The 26,014-nt window shown below is 42.8% G+C and overlaps 3 protein-coding genes across 3 annotated transcripts in view; all 3 read right to left on the reverse strand.

Annotated features, from left to right (window-relative positions):
* LOC119912421 overlaps positions 1-9,554 on the reverse strand; it is a 56,703-nt gene extending 47,149 nt beyond the window's left edge. Inside the window, exons 1-3 of the mRNA XM_038731621.1 lie at positions 9,331-9,554; positions 3,005-3,227; positions 2,683-2,898 (exon numbers count right to left, since the gene is read on the reverse strand). Of these exons, the coding sequence (XP_038587549.1) occupies positions 2,683-2,898; positions 3,005-3,227; positions 9,331-9,357 (466 nt within the window). The 5' untranslated portion in view covers positions 9,358-9,554. The remainder of the gene's footprint in view (positions 1-2,682; positions 2,899-3,004; positions 3,228-9,330) is intronic.
* The window catches only part of LOC119912414 (Fc receptor-like A), a 190,262-nt gene extending 174,349 nt beyond the window's left edge, over positions 1-15,913 (reverse strand). The window contains exons 1-2 of the mRNA XM_038731602.1: positions 15,777-15,913; positions 11,077-11,121 (exon numbers count right to left, since the gene is read on the reverse strand). Coding sequence (XP_038587530.1) covers positions 11,077-11,121; positions 15,777-15,807 — 76 coding nt within the window. The 5' untranslated portion in view covers positions 15,808-15,913. The remainder of the gene's footprint in view (positions 1-11,076; positions 11,122-15,776) is intronic.
* Positions 15,914-23,581: 7,668 nt separating this feature from the next.
* LOC119912434 lies at positions 23,582-24,478 on the reverse strand (the record flags this gene model as incomplete). Its single annotated transcript, XM_038731633.1, has 1 exon — positions 23,582-24,478. A coding segment is annotated over one exon (897 nt), but the record flags the coding sequence as incomplete, so codon positions are not given.
* Positions 24,479-26,014: the final 1,536 nt, after the last annotated feature.

Genomic DNA, 26,014 nt, shown 5'->3' on the forward strand with positions numbered 1-26,014 from the left:
CCAGACTGTCCAGAACTCAGCTGCCAGGCTTTTAACCAGAACAAAGAAATATGACCACATTACTCCTATTTTAGCTTCATTACACTGGCTCCCAGTATGTTTTAGAATTGACTTTAAAATTCTATTGATCACTTTTAAAGCTCTTCATGGCCTCTCGCCTTGTTATATTTCTGACCTTTTAGTCCCATACGCACCAGCACGTACCTTGAGATCCTCGGGCAGAGGTCTGTTGTCTGTTCCAGAGTCTCGACTGAAAACTAAAGGGGACAGAGCGTTTGCTGTCAGGGCCCCGAGGCTCTGGAACAGCCTGCCCGAGGAAATCAGGTCGGCTGAGTCAGTGAACTCTTTTAAGTCCCTTCTTAAAACATACTTTTATAGGAGAGCCTTTCCTGATCTTATTTGACTTTATTTTATCCCTTTTATTTTACTAATTTTATATTTATCTTAAACATGTATTTTAGTCTTTTCAATGTTTTCATGCTTTTATCTTGTATTGTTTTTGTATTATTGTCTCTTGGGTGTTATTGACTTTACACTTGTTAAAGCACTTTGTAACTTGTTTTTGAAAAGTGCTCTTCAAATAAAGATTATTATTATTATTATTATAAAATAAAGGCCTATCTTCCTCCCAAAGACCTTGAAAAAGTCATCCATGCTTTTATTACTGTTCAGCTGGATTACTGTTATTCATTATACATGGGTCTAAATCAGAAATCTTTAAATCGCCTCCAGATAGTCCAAAACGCAGCTGCTCACCTTTTAACTAAAACAAAACATCGTGAGCACATAACGCCTGTCTTGGCCTCCCTCCACTGGCTGTCCGTTATAGGATAGATTTTAAGATGTTATTGCATGTTTCAAGGCCTTGAATGGCCACCTTATCTGGCCCACCATTCTCCAGTCAGAACACTGAGGTCACCAAATCAGTTGCTCCTGGATGTCCCAAAATCAAAGCTTAAAAATAAAGGTGACAGAGTTTTGCAGTGGGCGCCCCCATCCTATGGAACAACCTCCCTGTGCATATTAAAGCTGCACAGACCCTACAAACGTTTATTTGCTGCTTAAGACGCACCTATTTGCAGTAGCGTTTAACCTTCGTTTACCTCTTTTCTGATGTTTGAAGTGTTATTTATGTATTTGACATCGACCCTGTTCAGCACTTTGTTCAGCACAACTGTTGTTGTTTTTAAATGTGCTATAGAAATAAAATTTACATTGACATTGACTTTACAATCTCACCGTGAATTAACCGTCTGAATAAAGGCTGTTTAACTTGTCTGAATTAACCGTCTGAATAAAGGCCGTTTAACTTGTCTGAATTAACCGTCTGAATAAAGGCCGTTTAACTTGTCTGAATGAACCGTCTGAATAAAGGCTGTTTAACTTGTCTGAATTAACCGTCTGAATAAAGGCTGTTTAACTTGTCTGAATTAACCGTCTGAATAAAGGCTGTTTAACTTGTCTGAATTAACCGTCTGAATAAAGGCTGTTTAACTTGTCTGAATTAACCGTCTGAATAAAGGCTGTTTAACTTGTCTGAATTAACCGTCTGAATAAAGGCTGTTTAACTTGTCTGAATTAACCGTCTGAATAAAGGCCGTTTAACTTGTCTGAATTAACCGTCTGAATAAAGGCCGTTTAACTTGTCTGAATTAACCGTCTGAATAAAGGCCGTTTAACTTGTCTGAATTAACCGTCTGAATAAAGGTTGTTTAACTTGTCTGAATTAACCGTCTGAATAAAGGCTGTTTAACTTGTCTGAATTAACCGTCTGAATAAAGGCTGTTTAACTTGTCTGAATTAACCGTCTGAATAAAGGCTGTTTAACTTGTCTGAATTAACCGTCTGAATAAAGGCTGTTTAACTTGTCTGAATTAACCGTCTGAATAAAGGCTGTTTAACTTGTCTGAATTAACCGTCTGAATAAAGGCTGTTTAACTTGTCTGAATTAACCGTCTGAATAAAGGCTGTTTAACTTGTCTGAATTAACCGTCTGAATAAAGGCTGTTTAACTTGTCTGAATTAACCGTCTGAATAAAGGCTGTTTAACTTGTCTGAATTAACCGTCTGAATAAAGGCTGTTTAACTTGTCTGAATTAACCGTCTGAATAAAGGCTGTTTAACTTGTCTGAATTAACCGTCTGAATAAAGGCTGTTTAACTTGTCTGAATTAACCGTCTGAATAAAGGCTGTTTAACTTGTCTGAATGAACCGTCTGAATAAAGGCTGTTTAACTTGTCTGAATTAACCGTCTGAATAAAGGCTGTTTAACTTGTCTGAATTAACCGTCTGAATAAAGGCTGTTTAACTTGTCTGAATTAACCGTCTGAATAAAGGCTGTTTAACTTGTCTGAATTAACCGTCTGAATAAAGGCTGTTTAACTTGTCTGAATTAACCGTCTGAATAAAGGCTGTTTAACTTGTCTGAATGAACCGTCTGAATAAAGGCTGTTTAACTTGTCTGCGCTGGACCTTTCTTTGTTTGATACAATATATAAAGTTATCAACTTACTAAAATAATTCTCATCAATAAATAATAAAATATATAATACTGCAGTTCTTCTCGTGTCTCTGTTGAGGATCTGAACCTGTAACTCTGCAGGTCTCTCAGGTTGTAGTTCAGCACAGACCTGCTCACCAGATCAGTCTGTTCATATCAGGTGAGTCTGGCAGCTTTCTTACCTGTTTGATTCCTGCAGAGCCACAGAACTCCAACCAGGACCAGAACCAGGAGAACCAGAGAACCCACAGCGGCTCCAACAAGGAGGGGAAGGGAGAGAGGGGGGGAGGCTGAGGGAGGAGGAGGAGGAGGAGGAGGAGAGGAAGAAAGAGCAGAAAGAAGGGGAGGACGAGAAGAAGAAGGAGCAGAGGGAGCAGAAGGAAGAGGAGCAGGAGGACCTGCAGGAGGAATCAGTAGAACCTGGATCAGTACAGTGATCAGTTTATTATCAGGTCAGCAGGTTAGTTCATATCTTTAAACAGGAAGTGATGTCAGTATCCTGACCTCTGACGCTCAGCCATCTCCGAGGAGATTCTTCAGTCTTATCAAAGTAACACCAGTAGAGACCTTCATCAGACTGACTGATGTTCCTGATGGTAAACTGTCCTTTAGGTCCAGATCCAAGTTTAGAACCATTCCTGATGAAAAAGGCTTCGAGTGCGACCAGATCTTTGCTTCTACAGCGCAGAGTGACATCATTTCCTGCCACCACAGGAAGTCCCGGAATCTGCAGAATAACCTGAGAATCTGAAGAAGAAGAAAACAGACCAGAGCCACATACCGAGTAAGACCATCAGACCAGAGCCACTTACAGACAGAGTTAGACCATCAGACCAGAGCCACATACAGAGTTAGACCATTAGGCCAGAGCCACATATAGACAGAGTTAGACCATGAGACCAGAGCCACATACAGAGTTAGACCATCAGACCAGAGCCACATATAGACAGAGTTAGACCATGAGACCAGAACCACAGACAGAGTTAGACCATCAGACCAGAGCCACATACAGAGTTAGACCATGAGACCAGAACCACATACAGAGTTAGACCATCAGACCAGAGCCACTTACAGACAGAGTTAGACCATCAGACCAGAGCCACTTACAGACAGAGTTAGACCATCAGACCAGAGTCACATACAGACAGAGTTAGACCATCAGACCAGAGCCACATACAGACAGAGTTAGACCATCAGACCAGAACCACATACAGACAGAGTAAGTCCATCAGACCAGAGCCACATACAGACAGAGTTAGACCATCAGACCAGAGCCACATACAGACAGTTAGACCATCAGACCAGAACCACATACAGAGTTAGACCATCAGACCAGAGCCACATACAGACAGTTATACCATCAGACCAGAGCCACATACATACAGAGTTAGACCATCAGACCAGAGCCACATACAGACAGAGTTAGACCATCAGACCAGAGCCACATACAGAGTTAGACCATCAGACCAGAGTCACATACAGACAGAGTTAGACCATCAGACCAGAGCCACATACAGACAGAGTTAGACCATCAGACCAGAGCCACATACAGACAGTTAGACCATCAGACCAGAACCACATACAGAGATAGACCATGAGACCAGAGCCACATACAGAGTTAGACCATCAGACCAGAACCACATACAGAGTTAGACCATCAGACCAGAGCCACATACAGACAGTTATACCATCAGACCAGAGCCACATACATACAGACAGTTATACCATCAGACCAGAGCCACATACATACAGAGTTAGACCATCAGACCAGAGCCACATACAGACAGAGTTAGACCATCAGACCAGAGCCACATACAGAGTTAGACCATCTGACCAGAGTCACATACAGACAGAGTTAGACCATCAGACCAGAGCCACATACAGACAGAGTTAGACCATCAGACCAGAACCACATACAGACAGAGTTAGACCATCAGACCAGAGCCACATACAGACAGAGTTAGACCATCAGACCAGAGCCACATACAGACAGTTAGACCATCAGACCAGAACCACATACAGAGTTAGACCATGAGACCAGAGCCACATACAGAGTTAGACCATCAGACCAGAACCACATACAGAGTTAGACCATCAGACCAGAGCCACATACAGACAGTTATACCATCAGACCAGAGCCACATACATACAGAGTTAGACCATCAGACCAGAGCCAAATACAGAGTTAGACCATCAGACCAGAACCACATACAGAGTTAGACCATCAGACCAGAGCCACATACAGACAGAGTTAGACCATCAGACCAGAGCCACATACAGAGTTAGTCCATCAGACCAGAGCCACATACAGACAGAGTTAGACCATCAGACCAGAGCCACATACAGAGTTAGTCCATCAGACCAGAGCCACATACAGACAGAGTTAGACCATCAGACCAGAGCCACATACAGACAGAGTTAGACCATCAGACCAGAGCCACATAGAGACAGAGTTAGACCATCAGACCAGAGCCACATAGAGACAGAGTTAGACCATCAGACCAGAGCCACATACAGACAGAGTTAGACCATCAGACCAGAACCACATACAGAGTTAGACCATGAGACCAGAGCCACATACAGAGTTAGACCATCAGACCAGAACCACATACAGAGTTAGAACATCAGACCAGAGCCACATACAGAGTTAGACCATCAGACCAGAGTCACATACAGACAGAGTTAGACCATCAGACCAGAGCCACATACAGACAGAGTTAGACCATCAGACCAGAACCACATACAGACAGAGTTAGACCATCAGACCAGAGCCACATACAGACAGAGTTAGACCATCAGACCAGAGCCACATACAGACAGTTAGACCATCAGACCAGAACCACATACAGAGTTAGACCATGAGACCAGAGCCACATACAGAGTTAGACCATCAGACCAGAACCACATACAGAGTTAGACCATCAGACCAGAGCCACATACAGACAGTTAGACCATCAGACCAGAGCCACATACATACAGAGTTAGACCATCAGACCAGAGCCAAATACAGAGTTAGACCATCAGACCAGAACCACATACAGACAGAGTTAGACCATCAGACCAGAACCACATACAGACAGAGTTAGACCATCAGACCAGAGCCACATACAGACAGAGTTAGACCATCAGACCAGAGCCACATACAGACAGTTAGACCATCAGACCAGAACCACATACAGAGTTAGACCATGAGACCAGAGCCACATACAGAGTTAGACCATCAGACCAGAACCACATACAGAGTTAGACCATCAGACCAGAGCCACATACAGAGTTAGACCATCAGACCAGAGTCACATACAGACAGAGTTAGACCATCAGACCAGAGCCACATACAGACAGAGTTAGACCATCAGACCAGAGCCACATACAGACAGTTAGACCATCAGACCAGAACCACATACAGAGTTAGACCATGAGACCAGAGCCACATACAGAGTTAGACCATCAGACCAGAACCACATACAGAGTTAGACCATCAGACCAGAGCCACATACAGACAGTTATACCATCAGACCAGAGCCACATACATACAGAGTTAGACCATCAGACCAGAGCCAAATACAGAGTTAGACCATCAGACCAGAACCACATACAGAGTTAGACCATCAGACCAGAGCCACATACAGACAGAGTTAGACCATCAGACCAGAGCCACATACAGAGTTAGTCCATCAGACCAGAGCCACATACTGACAGAGTTAGACCATCAGACCAGAGCCACATACAGACAGAGTTAGACCATCAGACCAGAGCCACATACAGACAGAGTTAGACCATCAGACCAGAGCCACATAGAGACAGAGTTAGACCATCAGACCAGAGCCACATAGAGACAAAGTTAGACCATCAGACCAGAGCCACATACAGACAGAGTTAGACCATCAGACCAGAGCCACATACAGAGTTAGACCATCAGACCAGAGCCACATACAGACAGAGTTAGACCATCAGACCAGAGCCACATACAGACAGAGTTAGACCATCAGACCAGAGCCACATAGAGACAGAGTTAGACCATCAGACCAGAGCCACATACAGACAGAGTTAGACCATCAGACCAGAGCCACATACAGACAGAGTTAGACCATCAGACCAGAGCCACATACAGAGTTAGACCATCAGACCAGAGCCACATACAGACAGAGTTAGACCATCAGACCAGAGCCACATAGAGACAGAGTTAGACCATCAGACCAGAGCCACATACAGACAGAGTTAGACCATCAGACCAGAGCCACATATAGAGTTAGACCATCAGACCAGAGCCACATACAGAGTTAGACCATCAGACCAGAAAGTGAAAGTGTTGCGTTCGCTGTCACAGGAAAACGTAGCTACAGTAGTTACTTCAGTCAGCTGTAACGTGGCTGTTTAATCAGCGTAGCTACTGAAAGTGTTGCGTTCGCTGTCACAGGAAAGCGTAGCTCCAGTAGTTACTTCAGTCAGCTGTAACGTGGCTGTTTAATCAGCGTAGCTACTGAAAGTGTTGCGTTTGCTGTCACAGGAAAGCGTAGCTCCAGTAGTTACTTCAGTCAGCTGTAACGTGGCTGTTTAATCAGCGTAGCTACTGAAAGTGTTGTGTTTGCTGTCACAGGAAAGCGTAGCTACAGTAGTTACTTCAGTCAGCTGTAACGTGGCTGTTTAATCACCGTAGCTACTGAAAGTGTTGTGTTTGCTGTCACAGGAAAGCGTAGCTACAGTAGTTACTTCAGTCAGCTGTAACGTGGCTGTTTAATCACCGTAGCTACTGAAAGTGTTGTGTTTGCTGTCACAGGAAAGCGTAGCTACAGTAGTTACTTCAGTCAGCTGTAACGTGGCTGTTTAATCACCGTAGCTACTGAAAGTGTTGCGTTCGCTGTCACAGGAAAGCGTAGCTCCAGTAGTTACTTCAGTCAGCTGTAACGTGGCTGTTTAATCAACGTAGCTACTGAAAGTGTTGCGTTCGCTGTCACAGGAAAACGTAGCTACAGTAGTTACTTCAGTCAGCTGTAACGTGGCTGTTTAATCACCGTAGCTACTGAAAGTGTTGCGTTCGCTGTCACAGGAAAACGTAGCTACAGTAGTTACTTCAGTCAGCTGTAACGTGGCTGTTTAATCACCGTAGCTACTGAAAGTGTTGCGTTCGCTGTCACAGGAAAGCGTAGCTCCAGTAGTTACTTCAGTCAGCTGTAACGTGGCTGTTTAATCAACGTAGCTACTGAAAGTGTTGCGTTCGCTGTCACAGGAAAACGTAGCTACAGTAGTTACTTCAGTCAGCTGTAACGTGGCTGTTTAATCAGCGTAGCTACTGAAAGTGTTGCGTTCGCTGTCACAGGAAAGCGTAGCTCCAGTAGTTACTTCAGTCAGCTGTAACGTGGCTGTTTAATCAGCGTAGCTACTGAAAGTGTTGTGTTTGCTGTCACAGGAAAGCGTAGCTACAGTAGTTACTTCAGTCAGCTGTAACGTGGCTGTTTAATCACCGTAGCTACTGAAAGTGTTGTGTTTGCTGTCACAGGAAAGCGTAGCTCCAGTAGTTACTTCAGTCAGCTGTAACGTGGCTGTTTAATCAGCGTAGCTACTGAAAGTGTTGTGTTTGCTGTCACAGGAAAGCGTAGCTACAGTAGTTACTTCAGTCAGCTGTAACGTGGCTGTTTAATCACCGTAGCTACTGAAAGTGTTGTGTTTGCTGTCACAGGAAAGCGTAGCTACAGTAGTTACTTCAGTCAGCTGTAACGTGGCTGTTTAATCACCGTAGCTACTGAAAGTGTTGTGTTTGCTGTCACAGGAAAGCGTAGCTCCAGTAGTTACTTCAGTCAGCTGTAACGTGGCTGTTTAATCACCGTAGCTACTGAAAGTGTTGTGTTTGCTGTCACAGGAAAGCGTAGCTACAGTAGTTACTTCAGTCAGCTGTAACGTGGCTGTTTAATCACCATGAGACCAGAACCACATACAGAGTTAGACCATCAGACCAGAGCCACTTACAGACAGAGTTAGACCATCAGACCAGAGCCACTTACAGACAGAGTTAGACCATCAGACCAGAGCCACATATAGAGTTAGACCATCAGACCAGAGCCACATACAGAGTTAGACCATCAGACCAGAAAGTGAAAGTGTTCCGTTCGCTGTCACAGCAAAGCGTAGCTCCAGTAGTTACTTCAGTCAGCTGTAACGTGGCTGTTTAATCACCGTAGCTACTGAAAGTGTTGTGTTTGCTGTCACAGGAAAGCGTAGCTCCAGTAGTTACTTCAGTCAGCTGTAACGTGGCTGTTTAATCACCGTAGCTACTGAAAGTGTTGCGTTCGCTGTCACAGGAAAGCGTAGCTCCAGTAGTTACTTCAGTCAGCTGTAACGTGGCTGTTTAATCAGCGTAGCTACTGAAAGTGTTGTGTTCGCTGTCACAGGAAAGCGTAGCTCCAGTAGTTACTTCAGTCAGCTGTAACGTGGCTGTTTAATCAGCGTAGCTACTGACAGTGTTGTGTTCGCTGTCACAGGAAAGCGTAGCTACAGTAGTTACTTCAGTCAGCTGTAACGTGGCTGTTTAATCAGCGTAGCTACTGAAAGTGTTGCGTTTGCTGTCACAGGAAAGCGTAGCTCCAGTAGTTACTTCAGTCAGCTGTAACGTGGCTGTTTAATCAGCGTAGCTACTGAAAGTGTTGCGTTCGCTGTCACAGGAAAGCGTAGCTCCAGTAGTTACTTCAGTCAGCTGTGACGTGGCTGTTTCAGCAGTCAAGTTTTAACGACCCGTCATAATGATGGCATGTAAATTTAAATGATCCACTGTCGAGGGTTTTTTCAGCGGTGGAGACACATTGGGATGACGTATGAAAAGAGCTTTTTTTTCCTACCAGCGTGTGTGGTGATGTCTGGACCATGGCGGCTGTGGCGGATGGCGTATATCCTACTCAGTGTCTACGGACGGAGTTGCACCGTGTCGTTGTAGACCGCACATAGCGGTAGAATGCTTGAAGTCAGCGTATCTAGTTGCGTTGTGACGTTGATCTTGAAGAATTGCTGGGTCATCACAATGACGTTAACTTCCTATTGTGATCAACCGTGTACAGACTGACTGGCTGGCTGTGTGTGTGTGTTTCTGTGTATCTGCACCGTTTTAAGCGCTAAATCAAGGTGCCCAAGCTCCACACCGTAGGTACCAGAGGTTTTCTCTGTGAAGACTGGGGCTGTTCCTTCTTTTTTGGTGGTATTTTTTTTTTAGGAACTGAACATTTACTTTGGCTTCTATTTTGTGATGGACTGAGAACTGTTTCCTGTGTTTCAATGAACTAATGACCGAGTTTTCTTTGTGTATGACTATAACTTGAGGAAGTCTGTGAATGGACATTATTATGAATGTTATGGCTTTGTTGGTGAGCAATATACTTTCTAATCACTGAAAAACCTGGTTGTTGATGCTTCTTTTGCTACTAATGATTTTATTCCAAGGGTTTATGTGGACAGAGATTGACGTGACTATACGTATATCCTTGTAACGGGCATGTGTCTGTGTGCGTGACGACTATTTGTCAGGACATCCCTGACTGGCACCCCATAAAATAAAATAAAAAATAGTTGCGTGCCAAACCGTTACAAAGTGTTGCGTGTCGTGCCGTTGCATCTAAAATAGATGATTCACCATCAAACAAGAAGGTGTTGTAACTTGACTGTACAAGGTCAGAACTGCACCAAATTTACAAGTTTGATAAGAGTCCCGCCTTGAACACATCTACATGCCAACGTTGACGTTTGCTACACATTTCTACATGCTCTACATGTATGAAATTTCTGGGACAGATATATCATGTTGAGACACACAAAAAAGCCACTTGGGGCTATTCCCTAAATCCAACAGGAAATCGGCCATTTTGGATTGAATGGTCCATTTTTGGTGATTTACAGGCTTCCTACTTTAACAAACTCCTCCTAGAGAATTAATCCCAATGACTTAAATTTTTCGCTGTCTAGTCTAAAGCCATTGACGATTAAAAGTTGTAAAATCTGTGGGTTTTCCTGAAACGGCGTGCTCACCATGAACACATCTACATGCCAATATTCAGTTACAGTTGTAGCGCCACCTACTGGCAACAAAGGAAGTAAGCTCTGTGTGACACTTATCATGCGATTTAAATGATACTTTCACAATATGTTCCACACTTGAAGTACTGGGACACAACGAAGAGTTACCGGGTTCTCTCTAGCGAAGAGAGATAATTCAGAGCTGAACGCTGCTTGCAGCTTTAATTATATTAATCTTCACTCGTTTTTCTCTGCTTGCAGTTGCCACAGTTGTTATTGCAGCCATCTGTGGGCACCCAGAGCTCTGTGACACTACGTCATATTTATACAGAAACTGGACAAAACAGCCTGCTGGGAGAAAAGTAAGCAAGGAGGTTGAACTACACGGTAAGTTCTGAAAATATGTGTCGCTTTATTCCAGCTGGTTATATTTAGCTATGAAACAAGTTAGCATCACATAGAGCTGATCGATCAGAACGCCATTTAGGACAGACAGAGAGAGAGCGACAGGTGATCAGAGAAACAGATTAAAGGCATTTTCTTATTCTTTAGTGTCAGTGGTTGTTTTCACTTCAGCTCACCTGCAGGAACAGTCAGCCCAGACAGCTGCAGCAGCACGGACACACCTGCAACAGGAAGTCAGAGGTTACTGAAGGTCAGAGGTGAGTGGTGGGGAGGAGGGGTGGCCTCCTAATAATCCACCAGCTCCCCTTAAAACATGATTTGTGAAATCTCTAAAATGTACAGAGTAAAATAACTGGTTAGGGACGATGCAGAGTGAGCAGAGGTCTGATCTGTCAAAGATGGGCTTTAACTGTGTTACTGTTTGAGTCCTGTTGAGTCCCGGTTTGAAACTAAAATATCAGAAACAATAAACACAGCAGTGCGAGTGTAACTGGTGATTCAGTGTGTCAGGAATCAGAGGTCAGTGTGTTTCTTCTTCAGGTTTGGTGAAACTCAGTGTGGACATTAATAACCATGGAAATTTCACAGTTAAAGAAGTGACACATGAAACTCCGATAAGATCAGAGCAGCATTTAAGTTTTCCTGTGTGATGACAGTTCAGCTAGAAACTGGTTCAAACTGCCTCCTTCTCCTTTTATATGTCACCAAACTAACTGCCAGCAGTCACAATGTGAACAGAGTCACTAAGTGATTGGACGACACATGTGCATGACCTTCCTCATCTACACAAAGTTAGGACTTTGAGGAAAGCCCAGTCCGTCCTGGCTGATCCACTCCGTCTACAGCAGATCCAACCTGCCACAGACTGCAGAACTCACTGTCCCAGCTGCCATTGGCCTTTTAAATAACAATGTGATTTTATATTTACTGTGTATCGTCTGTCTGATGACTGCTGGCTGTACGACCACTTGGGGAAAATAACCATGACCTGTTTGTCCCTCTGGGCTTACCGTAGCTGTATGCACTCACTGCTGACACCATTCAGTACTACACACCTGTAAAGTCGCCTCGCTGCCGTTGACACTTCTGTACCTGCTGAACTTTAGTGCTGCTCACAGCTGCTGTTGGAAAGATGTTCTATTGATCGTAGTTTAAAAACAAATCAGTACTGAAATATGAAGGAGTTTGTATTTTGTCATTCTACATCCTGGTGCAGTTCCTGTTCACAGGGGCTGATGGGACGCCTCGATAACACATCGTTAATAACAGCATTAATGACAGCGTTAAAAACACTGAAACAACATGAGATACAGCTGGATATTCAGTACTTTCTTGCTCTGTTTCAACACATATAAAACCTGTGTGATGAGGAAAACTCCTTTCCAACAATTAACTGATCAGGACATGTCGTTTAAGTCTCACATTAAATTTCAAGGACCGCCTTTTTTCACCTACGTAATATTGCGAAAATCAGGAACATCCTGTCTAAAAATGATGCAGAAAAACTAGTCCATGCATTTGTTACTTCTAGGCTGGATTACTGCAATTCTTTATTATCAGGCTGCTCGAAAAAGTCCATTAAGACTCTTCAGCTGATCCGGAATGCTGCAGCACATGTTCTGACAGGAACCAGGAAAAGAGATCACATTTCTCCTGTTTTAGCTTCTCTGCATTGGCTTCCAGTAAAATCCAGAATAGAATTTAAAATCCTTAATAATCAGCAAAGTTTAAAATGTTGAACTCGTTGTTCTGCACAACTATTTACAAGGTAGCACTTAGTATTAACAAATCAGAGACTGACCACCATGTTGAGCATTTTTCTTGCTTAATGAATAAAAACAACAACAACCAAAATGAAACGACTGTTTCTTACAACTGGAATTAATATTGCAGCCTACTGATGCTAAGCTACATTAGTAGTCTATATTATTATCTGAAATTATAATGAATACACTAACATTAGCCCTAATCAAACCTTAACCACAGGGGTGTAATATAAAAAGCAGTTTTATTTGTGAAACAGATGTAATAAACTGTTTAAATGTTACAAATACTCTGTTTGTAGGCTGACCATCCAAATAAAGTGTGACCTGTGAATATATTAATATTATACTAACATTATATTTTGGATTTAAAGTTATAATATTTACTAATACACTAATTTATACTAGTTTCTCCTTCAGGTTGAGGATGGTGCCAGAAAGGGCTGCACATGTGAGTACTGGCACCTATTTTCTTTCCACTTCCAGCACTGCCCATACAGGTGTGCTACCAGTCAGCTCTGGTGAACATGGGTCATGAAGCCGATGCAGAAGTCCCTGAAACCTGCATTCTATTGAAAATCCAGCAGGGGGCGACTCTTCTGGTCCGGCTCCATCAGAAATAACAGTAAAATGTTTCTACTTGTCAGCTGATTTATTCCCTCAGTAAACTCTTTCCTGATGAGTTTCTGGTCTCAGTCGCTGGTTTCAAGTCTTCTTCAACACAGCATGATGTATATTTAGTAAATTATGGTCCCATTTATTTTAAAATAGACCACAAAGCAGAGTATGTGTCAGGGCGGGGTTATCTATGATTGACAAGTCGTTACCATGGCGACCTGTCAATCAGGCTAGAGTGACTCGTCCCCTCGGCGCTGTGTTAATTTAACCAGCGCCGCTGAAAAAGCTTATCAGGAGTCGGCTGTTCATTTTCTCTGGTGAGTACATTTAGTTTTAAGACTGCTGTTCTCTACACAAACTTATCAGCCTGTTAAAATGACAGTTAACGTGAGTTACAAAAACTCCACATGGTGGCGCCCTGTCGGCCAGACTCGAGGCTTCAGAACGGCAGTCCACAAACCAACGGGTGACGTCACCATGACTACGTCCATTTCTTACATACAGTCTATGCTCTGAGCTCACTCGCCCCTCGGGTCGTCGAGTACCGCGGTTCAAGTGCAACAGCATGGAATAAATACTGTCCCAAATGTGTTGTAGCTGTGTGGAAAAGTTTAGTACTTGTACATTCAAATGTTTGAATGCAGGAGCCTCAATCTCATCTGACAGTTGGGGGGACAATAAACATAAAATTTCTCAAGCTACATTTTTGAAGGGGACACAAATAATCCAGCCAAAAGCGTCCTTGTATAGGATACGTGTACACAGAGGAAAGCCTTACTGCTACTATTACTGTAACATGGAGGCAGTGATGTCACCAAACTGCCGTGACTTTTTGGACTCACTCTTTTCTCCGTCTGTTTATCAGGCCAACAACACAAAGCAGTCGTTTTTTAAATCTGACTTAGGTTCAGGGGGTCACCGTCCGTCATGTTATCCTAATTATCTGGCATCCTCCACATGCTAGTATTTTAGGTTTACGTCTCTTAGATATTCACCTGCAGCTGATCTGCCACTGAACGTCACACTGAGCACAACCCAACACAGCGGTGGATCTACAACATTAATCGCCGTGTTAGTTGGAGTAAGAGATGCACCCGTTGGGTTTTTCCTGGCCGATTCCAATAACTGTTGAAAGGTCTGAGCTGCTGATTCTGATTCTTCTAACTGACAGCACACACAAACATCTTTGTAACTTTCCATAGTCATTATTATCAGGATCCCATCAGCACAAACACTGGCTATTCTCACTGGGGTCCATTCAGTTGTATGGTCACAATGAAAAACATAGATCACATTTTCACTGCAGGGAGCTGTCGCTACAAATATAATCCAACTAAACATTAGGCCATTTAAAATATATATGAATCCGAACACAATCAAGCCCACAGCTGATCAACAAACACAAATACATCCACAAATAGCAGCTCTCTGCCTGCTGGTGATCAACAAAGACATTCTGACGCATCAGCTGCTGGAACGTTGTCGACATGAACAGGACTGAATGTGAGATCTGATATGATGTTTCTGACTCCGCCTCCATTCATTATCATTATCATCGTCCTGCTGATTCATTAAGGGCTGCAGCTAACTAGCATGTTTGAGGACATGGCATGATTTATGATGATGTATGTTTATTAATATATGTGACAGAAGAATGTTTTAGCTGAGCGCTGCAGTCACATGGTTCATCTGTTAATATAAATATGTAGCTTCAAACTTCATATAAACACAACAATAAACATACCTCAAACAAAAACCAAAGTTAGAAATAGAAAACATAGAAACTATCAGACCGTTTAATGTGTTTATATGAAGTTTGAAGCTACATATTTTAAACATCAGATGAACCTGGTGTACAGTGAGCGAGCGAGTTTGTGTCAAACTGACTCAACCACAGAGAAGAATCCTCGTGTTGTAACAGATGAACCGTGTGACTGCAGCGCTCAGCTAAAACATTCTTCTGTCACAAATATTAAACATTAAACCGTCTGACAGTTTCTAAGTTTTCTAACTTTGGTTTTTGTTTGAGTGCAGCCTCTGAGATGTGATGCATGGATGGATGAGTGATTGAATGAATGGATGAATAAATGGATGGATGGATGAGTGATTGAATGAATGGATGAATAAATGCATGGATGATTGAGTGATTGAATGAATGGATGAATAAATGCATGGATGGATGAGTGATTGAATGAATGGATGAATAAATGGATGGATGGATGAGTGATTGAATGAATGGATGAATAAATGCATGGATGGATGAGTGATTGAATGAATGGATGAATAAATGGATGGATGGATGGATGAGTGATTGAATGAATGGATGAATAAATGGATGGATGGATGGATGGATGAGTGATTGAATGAATGGATGAATAAATGCATGGATGGATGAGTGATTGAATGAATGGATGAATAAATGCATGGTTGGATGAGTGATTGAATGAATGGATGAATAAATGCATGGATGGATAGTATCTGTGTGTTGGACTCACCGAGCAGCAGAGACACAGATGAAGCCTTCATGTTGTCTGGATGTCGACTGTCAGTCAGTTTGAACAGCAGAGTGACGCCTTCAGCTTCACTTCCTTATTAACACACTCAGCGCATCATTGGCTGCGCTGCATGATACCCTGCTGCTCATGATTGGTGCTTCAGGAAGCTGCTCTCCACTTCACCAGGTAGCCCCGCCCTCAACGCTATGAACCAATCACAACAGCAGAAAGGTCAGCTGTCTGAACCAATAATTAGTGGCAAACTTCTCCATGACTGTGATAATGAAGTCACGTAGCTGCTGAATCAGCTGGCTTTTGATGGACAGCATGGCCAAGGCCCTGAGGCGTGGCTGGCCCTTGGCAAGTGAATGTTTTTGGAAATGCATCTGAATATTCCCAGATTCAAAGAGTCCGCCGACTCATCGTGGACGTACAGAGCTGTTTCACATTTTCCACACAGTTTCCTAAATGTTATGATCCGACTGAGCACGTACCTGTTTTCCTCCACCTGCTTGTTTTGCTGCTTAATTGAGCCCCTGCATGCGCTGTCAATATGGACAGCGATGATTTCCATTCCAAGAAAGCCCAATTTCAAAGCATAGAGATGACTTCCGCTGCACTCATGTTTTGATTGGATGCAATCCTAACATTAGTAGCCTGGTAATGAAGCAGTGATTTTTTTGTGTGACGTGTTCATCATTCGATGTCTGATTTGATAAATGGCAAATGTGATTGTAATGTAACATTACCATTATTGCCACAGTATGGAAAAAAACAGGACAACACGTCCTCCATCTATCTTGCTATTTTCATGATTCACCTGTCATGCCAAACAAAATGAATTAGTGTAGTTATTATTTTGATATTCCGGGTTTGTCATTAATGTTATAATGATTTCCGTATGTCCCATCATTCCAGAGACTCCACAGGAAAACAGACAAATCATCCGGTTCCAAGCAGAAAATGTGAACCGGTTCCCTAAGTCCAAATGTTGGGTGATGATGGCGCATAGATAAGCTGATTGCCTTTGGTGTGGGAGACCTGTGTTCGATTCCCACACCCATCCACCATTGTGTCCCCGAGCAAGACACTTAACCCCTCGTTGCTCCAGAGGCGTGCGACCTCTGACATGTATAGCAATTGTAAGTCGCTTTGGATAAAAGCGTCAGATAAATTAATAAATGTGATGTTCAATGTAATCTTGTAAATGTAGGCATTGTTTGTGTGTATTAATTGCAGGACCTGAAACCGGGATCTGGAACAGGTGGCGAGGTAGCCTCGTGGCGTTTTATGAAGAGCATGAGGTGTTGGGCACAATAAACCCTGCTGTTGTGTTTGCATCTTTTGGTCCTGCTGCTGATCCCATAACAATTCTTCTGGTGAGGTTTAAAGGTTAGCTACAACAACATGTAATGCAGTTTTAATTATTTTAACAATGCAATGTAGTCTGAAGTGTTATTGATTATTGATAATTGGATATGATAATTGTAATGTACATAGTAATGTGATTTTGTTATTGATGATACACCAGTGCATTATTTCTTTGGTGAAACTAATGATTATTAATTGACAAATGTTACCTGTATGAGGATACTGTCTTGCCCTATGAAGAAAGCTACTGTTCTTCATAATGCAAACCCGGGTAACTAACACATATATCTAGGAACCTTCCATTAGAATCACATTTTTTGTATAGAATCCTTTGGAATTCAAATACTCTAATCTGTGCTGTTTAATTATGATATGGCTGCCATCTATTGCTCCTACATTGTTTTTGAAAGCAGCTAACTGCATGAAGCTCTCCAGCCTGCGGGAAAGAAATGACTCTTGTACGTGAGAACAACTAGGGTCCAGGGTTGTAAAGCACCAGTCGTAGTTATCACCGCTCTCCACCTGAAGTGTCGGCCAGAACACTACTTAAGGCCAGGAGGTACTTCTGTAGTATCAGGACAGACATTGACTTAGAGGAAATGAGAGTCGAGATGGAAGGATGGTTCAACAACGTAATGAGAACAATGCGGTCCTTCCGCAATGGTGACGTCACATTTACCCGACCTGATTGCTCTCTCAAGGGCCTCTGCAGACCACACATGGCTCCTCTGCTGAGGCGAAAGATCAGCTTCAGCTCAGTCTCTATGTTAAACCACAAACACAGGATGGGCATGTTGTTAGGTAGGAAGACCAGTTCACATCCTTGTTCTCTAAAGAAGGACTTGTTTCGACTAGTTAAAACTGCAGGAAATTTGCATCTACTCGTTCATCAAATCAAATCCATATGGCACAAACATGCTAACAGGAGCCAACTATACAGTACATATTCACAGTATTCTGTCCTATCAGACCTGCTCACAAACAAGGTACAAGGCTGTTTATTAGCCATTATACAGCACAAGGCTGCATAATGAAACATGCGACACACACAACATGGAATTAAGTAATTAAGTGTAGGCCTAGATTAAAATATGGTAACATATAAGATAAAATAAAACAATATGTACAGTTATTTATATACATATACAGACAGCTATACACCCCGAACATTCCACAGTGCATTTTTTAAATTTGCATCTGGGGTGAATGTAAACAGCAGCAACCAGATGATAATATAAAAGTTTCATATTCACAATAAACAGTCTGACATTTGGGAAACAGAGTCCATCCTGACTGCGTTTGAGCACCAAGCATCATCAAAGTAAAAGAGAGTCTGCTTCCTCTCATCTTGCACTGACAGCTCGGAACATGGACCACCTGCAGAGTGCTTGATCCGGGATGTTGATGGGGCAGGTCTCTGTAACGATGTGGGCACAACAGTCTCTGAATTCCGTTGTTTGGTCAACATGAGTCCCATTTTGTCCAGAACGGCTCTTTAGGAGCAGAATTAGATCCAAGCTGGGCCAGCAGGTCTCCTCTCCTGGCTCTCTTTCCTCTCCTCTGAACGATCACCGCACCCGCCATGGCGCCTGTTCCGGTAGTTTGGGCCGGGTGGATCGTGATCTGCTGCTCTTTAATCCAAAAGCCCGTCTTCATCTTCATCTTCCAGTGACAGTATTTATGGCAGAAGTGACACATGTTTTGACAATAAAGCCGGAAAAAACAGATAAAAAAAACAAAAGAAAAACACATATCACACAATCAACACACAACTCAGAAAAGAATACCTATTGCCCAAACAAGAGAGCTAACCACAGCGGAGGGCAGATACTAAAACTTGTGTCATGTCTGTTAACATCTGAATGATGGCTCGCTTGGACGTTAACAGACATGACGTCTGTTAACATCTGAGCGAGCTATCGTCACCTTCTGATGACCTATTGGGTTCTTGGAGAATTATTCCATTTTGTAGGGGGAGATTTCTACCCCCTGGGTTAAAAAGTAGTAGGGGCAAGTGGTGAAATGGGATTCAGCCTTTATCTGCAACTTTGCAAAGAAACACAAGTAAGAAGAACTAAAGGTATGAGATAATAACTGACTAGACTATTATAATCTGTTGTGGCTGTGTGACCAGATAATGCATCACAAGATGTTGTGAGACTATGGTGGGTAGATCTCGGACCATCTCAGACCATCTCGGACTGCCCCTTCAAAATAAAATCTGTTCACTTTAAACGCATTGATCTGGTGCACTGTGAAAGCAAATTTAAAAGGTTGGATCTATGAAGAACTTTGCGTTCTAGTAAACAATTTGATCATAAACACATTGTATAGAATAAAGTTGCTAACCCTGCCTGTCAGCTCGCTTTTTTAGTTGCGGCTAGCATGACCATGTTTTCACCGAGTGTCATTGGATCCACTAAAAGCTGTTCAAACCCTTAAAGTGACCGTATTTACCTCGAACGTTGTGTCCTCCTGAAGAAAAGCCGTTGTCTCGAGTCGGATGCCAAAGTGCGTGAGAACAAATTAGACTGGCCAGGATATGATGGCCTTTGCTGTTTCTGCAGTTGCCCAGCTCACTTCATGACTGTTCTTTTGCAACCTGCTCTCAGCTGTTGTGTGATCATTGTTGTCTTGTGATGTGTAAGTGAGGTGGCAGAACTTTGTTTATGGAACTGGACAGCATACCTGCTGCCTGCTGGACTAGTCATTCAGCTTTTGACTAATAGGTGTGTTTGTGATTTGACTTGCCAGCTTCACTATAGTGTTAGAGGAGCGGGTCTGGTTGCAGTCATGGGTGTAGAGAGCGTAAAGGACTGGACCAAGCACACAACCCTGTCTAAACTGACATTTTGTGGTCTGTTTGTGAGAAAGTCCATAAGCAGAGTGTAGTGGTTGGTCCCAGGTTATTGAGCATGTGTACCAGCTTAAAAGTGATTATAGTAGTGAAAGCTGAGCTGAAGTAAACGAATAGCATCCTGACAAGTGTGTTTGGATGCTCCAGGTAGGACAGGGTTGTATGAAGTGCAATGGAGGATAGGTTGGTAGTCATATATGCTTTGGGCACATGGACGATCCTTGTAGATCTAAGACAGGCGGGGACTGCAGCATGTTGTAGGGAGAGATTAAAGATGACAGTTGGTCGTGGAGGTGGGCATGGTTTGGATTCAGCTGCAGTGGGGAGAGGTGGCTCAGGTGAGCAGAGCCAGGAAGAGCAAACTGTCACAGCTGCTGTTCATTCACTGATTAAGCTCTCCCTCTAAATGCAGTAGTGTGCTGGACCTCAGACGCCTGCTGCCTGCTGTGATGTGAACAGCCGGTGTGGTTGTATGTGAAGATTTGTGTAGGAGCTGGTGTGACCGGTGGAGGACTGACTGGGGTGAACGAGCCGGGGGACGCACAGCCGGCCCGGCAAAGCACTTTATGTTGAGTTTATGTGTGCAGTGGGTGAAAGAAATCTTTGGTTGGTCTGTACCGGGTACTAACCAATGTGACAAGAGGCTTTTGCCACATCGGTTAGCACAAGATTTCAGTGCGCAGCCTGTCTGGTCCTGCTGCTATGGTGAAGTCTTTTCCCCCCACAGTGGATCTCACCTGGTGCTGCTGAGGGATGAGAGCTGCTCCTCCTCTGTGCGGTGTGATCTGAGCTCCTGCATTGCTGTCTTGGTTGTTGAAGCGTGCACAGAACTGGACCTGCTCTTGTATTGTTATTATTATTGTTGATAATATGTTGTATTGTAGATTATTATTTTAATGCAGTTATTGATCATTTAAGAAATGAGGAATCGCTGCAGTGATGTGACCGTGTACACCAGGACACTAGCCGTGTTTCCATTAACATTTTTTAACGCACATTTTGAAGTGTCATGTTAGAAAAGGTTGATGGAAACGGCAAAATTTTAAATGAATCCTTAATTATTCAATAGTTTTTGCGCTCGCTTGAGATGGTTTTTGCCTTTGTTGAAAAAGAGTTAATGCATTAAATCGGAGATAGAAACACTTTTTTTGAATGAGTTCTGACGTAGCGAGCTTGTAACTCACGTCTGATCAGCTGTTTCTGCTGTCACCGTCTTGCCCCGTTGTGCAGAGTTCTGCATACCTGCGAGAATTCCCTGCACCTCGCGGCAGGTAACGCTCATTTGTGCTGAGAAAAAAGGTGGATGCAGATCTGGGTGGGTAGCCTTCTTCATCTGTTCTGCTGAAATATGCATTCACTTCTTAAAGGTCCTTCTCAGATCCTTTGCTCTGCACGCTGATCAAACGGCATATTTTTGCTGAATCTCAATGAATGCTACTTCTACTGAGTGTTATAAAATATTAATGACTAACAGCCATAGAATAGGCTATATTCTTAGAATCAGTTATCCCCATTGATGGACCCCGTGAAGGATATTATAGCGTTTAAAAGCATTATCTGGAGGTGCAGGCAAAACACCAGATATTACCTTAACATGGCTGGTAGCAGTTTGCCCGCTTTAAAAACACATTTCTGCGAACCTCTCTCCATTTTTCTAAGATCAGTGGCCATGAGAATGTAATTTAACCGCTGAACCACAGCACAAGTGTGAACCTGATAGATGTTTTGTTGACTCACTTCTGCTTTCCATTTCTCCATCTGGTTATTTTCTCTTCCATATTGTCATGACAACTGGCCACTGAGCTTAATAATGCTGCTAAATGACAAGATACTTATCGACTGTTCTGTCACGCAAAGTCACTCTGGGTTCTGGGAAACAGGTCCAAATTTAAATGTTAAAATCATACAATAACATAAAGGAATATAAAAACAGAGAAAGATGAGTCATTAAATCATAATAACAATAAGGAACTGAGTAAATTATATTTAGATGTATACAGAGTTTCCTGGCAGGGCGCTTCACCCCTTCACACATTTGTTCAGTAGAATAGAAACACAAACGAGCCGTTACTAAAACACCAGAATATAACAGACACTACAACAGTTCCTGTCGGTGAGTTTAGCTGCCAGAGGGACTCTATAGCGCCTCCTGGAGCTCTGCAGGACACTCCTCGCCTTCTTCCTCGTCCTTCCTGTGAAACGCTGAGTTCAGGGCTTTAACACAGTCCTGGAAAGTGTTTTCTTAGATCTGCAGGTCAGGTGACCGCAGCAGGTCAGGAAACTGAAAACTCAACAATAGTTTTGTACAGTAGTTGTGAAATCTGCTGACTAACACTGAGGTCGCTGAGTTTCCTCAGAAGATCAAGTCACTGTGAACTTGAAAATATGTCCAGAGCAGCTGGAGTCCACACCTGTACCCAGGTGTTTACAGTCTCAACATGTTGCCATCAGGTTAAACTGGATCTGTCTACAGAGAGAACTATGATGGTTTCTAGCTGGCTGATGTCTGAAGGCCTTAGTGTGGGCAGATAGGCGGCTTCACCTGACGTTCAGCATACTGAACAGCCTGAGATGCCTCTCATGGATCATAAAGAGAGGTAACAGCACAGCCTGGTGGACAGCACCCCCCTCTGTGTTAGTAGAGAACATTAATTGTCCACTTGGTTTTGACACTGTTTAGCAAAATGTTAGGACAGTGAGAAAATATTAAACTATTCTGAAAATGAAGTGACAGATTAGAGAAATAAACCTCACTCCCATGCCTCACTTGTGGCCGTCCTATTCTTTGTGAACATGAGACAGTAGAGAGAGTAAAATGAGCACTCACTGCTATTCAATTCAATTGAATTCAGTTTTATTTATATAGCGCCAAATCACAACAACAGTTATCTCACAGCGCTTTTCATAAAAGAGCAGGTCTAGACCGTACTCTGTGATGCTATTTACAGAAGCCCAACAGTTCCCACCAAGAGCAGCACTAGGAGACAGAGGCAAGGAAAAACTTCCTTTAAGAGGCAGAAACCTCGAGCAGAACCATGACTCAGGGTGGGCGAGAGAGAGAGAGAGAGAGAGAGAGATGTAAGGAGAGAGAGAGGGGAGGGAGGCAGCCTACACAACATATCCACACAGAGGTCCAGACAGTAAAGGTAATGTTGCTATAGACTAAATGAAAAATGGTACAGATATTTATAATAGTGTTAATGATAACAATCGTAATGTTAATGATTATAATAACAATAATAATAATAGGACTAGTAACAATAGTCGTTGCAGCAGAGGGTGTCGAGCAGGAACACGGGGGCAGCAGGTGACCCGCAACCACAGATCCAGACTCCACAGCTCCAGAGCCAGAAAACCTGCAGGAAGTGATAGGAGGAGAGAGGAGAGGGACGAGAAAGCACAAGACTACCGGAAAGGGGAGAAGTTGTGTTAGTAACATGCAATAATGGGATGAGGTTGCATACAGAGGGAGAGAAAGTAGAGGAGAGAGGAGCTCAGTGCATCATGGGAAATCCCCCAGCAGTCTAGGCCTATAGCAGCATAACTAAGGGATGGTTCAGGACTACCTGAGCCAGCCCTAACTATAAGCTTTATCAAAGAGGAAAGTCTTAAGCCTACTCTTAAATGTGGAGATGGTGTCTGCCTCCTGAACCCAAACTGGAACCTGGTTCCACAGGAGAGGAGCTTGATAGCTGAACGCTCTGGCTCCTAGTCTACTTTTGGAGACTCTAGGAACCACAAGTAACCCTGCATTCTGGGAGCGCAGTGCTCTGGTGGGGTAGTAAGGTACTATGAGCTCTTTAAGATAAGATGCTGCCTGACCATTAAGAGCTTTGTAGGTAAGAAGAATGATTTTAAATTCTATTCTGGATTTTAGTGGAAGCCAATGCAAAGAAGCTAAAACAGGAGAAATGTGATCTCTTTTCCTGGTTCCTGTCAGAACACGTGCTGCAGCATTCTGGATCAGCTGAAGAGTTTTAATGGACTTTTTAGAGCAGCCTGATAATAAGGAATTGCAGTAATCCAGCCTACAAGTAACAAATGCATGGACTAGTTTTTCTGCATCATTTTTAGACAGGATGTTCCTGATTTTCGCAATACTACGTAGGTGAAAAAAGGCGGTTCTTGAAATTTGCTTAATGTGAGACTTAAACGACATGTCCTGATCAAAGATAACTCCAAGATTCCACACAGTGATGCTGGAGGCCAGGGCGATGCCATCAAGGGAAACTATCTCTTTAGATAATGCGTCACGGAGGTGCTTAGGCCCCAGAGCAATAACTTCAGTTTTATCTGAGTTTAACATGAGAAAATTACAGGTCATCCAGGTTTTAACATCCTGAAGGCACATTTGAAGTTTAGCTAACTGATGAGTTTCATCTGGCTTGATCGATAGATATAACTGAGTATCATCTGCATAACAATGAAAGTTTATGGAATATTTCCTGATAATATTGCCTAAAGGAAGCATATATAAAGTGAAGAGGATCGGTCCGAGGACAGATCCTTGAGGAACTCCATGAGTAACTTTGGCGTGCATGGAGGACTCATCGTTAACATGTACAAACTGAAATCGATCTGATAAATAGGACTTAAACCAGCTTAGAGCGGTTCCTTTAATGCCAATGAAATATTCCAGTCTCTGCAATAGGATCTGATGGTCAATGGTATCAAATGCAGCACTAAGATCTAATAAAACCAGTACAGGGACAAGTCCTTTGTCTGATGCAATAAGGAGGTCATTAGTAATTTTCACCAGTGCTGTCTCTGTGCTAGGATGAGCTCTAAATCCTGACTGAAAATCCTCAAATAAACTATTGCTCTGTAGAAAGTCAAACAACTGTTTAGCAACTGCTTTCTCCAGAACCTTAGAGAGAAATGGAAGGTTAGATATAGGTCTATAGTTGGCTAAAACATCCGGATCAAGTTTGGGTTTTTTCAGAAGAGGTTTAATTACAGCTACTTTAAAAGTACTGTGGTACATAGCCTGTTGATAAAGATAGATTGATCATATCTAGTATAGAGGTGCTGACTAAGGGAAAACATCTTTAAGCAGCCTAGTCGGGATGGGGTCTAAGAGGCAGGTTGATGGTTTAGATGAAGAAATTATTGAAGTTAGTTGGTAAAGATTGAGGGAAGCAAAACAGTCTAAACATGTATCTGGTTCTACAGCTGTTTATAAGGTTCCTGAGTTTAGAGATAAGTTGGTGCCAATTGAGGGCAGGTCTTGGTGAATTTTGTCTCTAATAGCTAGAATTTTATCATTAAAGAAGCTCATGAAGTCGTAACTACTGAGAGCTATGGGAATACTTGGCTCAATAGAGCTGTGACTCTGTCAGCCTGGCTACAGTGCTATGCTATTTTCCTCTATTAATGACGAGTAGTACGCTGCTCTGGCATTACGGAGGGCCTTCCTATAAGTTTTAAGACTATCTTACCAAATTAAACGAGAATTTTCCACTTTGGTGGAACGCCAATTCCTCTCAAGTTTCCACGATATTTGCTTTAATTTGCGAGTTTCAGTATTATAGCATGGAGCTAACCATCTTTGTTTTAGTATTTTCTTTTTTAGAGGGGCTACAGAGTCGAGTGTCATTCGCAGCGAGCCTGCAGCACTATCAACAAGATGATCGATTTGGGAGGGACTGAAATTAGCATAGGAGTCCTCTGTTACTTTGTGACTTGATAATGAATTTAGAGCTGATGGAATCGCATCCTTAAATTTAGCTACAGCACTATCAGAAAGACATCATGTATTCAATTTCAATACCATACACCAAAACAAGGTCGAGGGTGTGGTTAAAACAGTGAGTCGGTTCATGAACACTCTGAGAGAAGCCAATGGAATAACAGATAAACACAGGACTGAAGCTGTCATTCTCAACGTCCACATGAAAATTAAACAAAAATAACTTTGTCCGTTTTAAGGAGTAAAATTGACAAAAACTCTGCAAACTCCGATAAGAATTCAGAATACGGGCCAGGTGCTCGGTACACTATAATGAAGAGA

The sequence above is a fragment of the Micropterus salmoides genome, unplaced genomic scaffold (genome assembly GCF_014851395.1).
Source record: "Micropterus salmoides isolate LMB-PRFRI ecotype aquatic unplaced genomic scaffold, ASM1485139v1 Ms_hic_scaffold_2, whole genome shotgun sequence".
Classification (NCBI taxonomy): domain Eukaryota; kingdom Metazoa; phylum Chordata; class Actinopteri; order Centrarchiformes; family Centrarchidae; genus Micropterus; species Micropterus salmoides.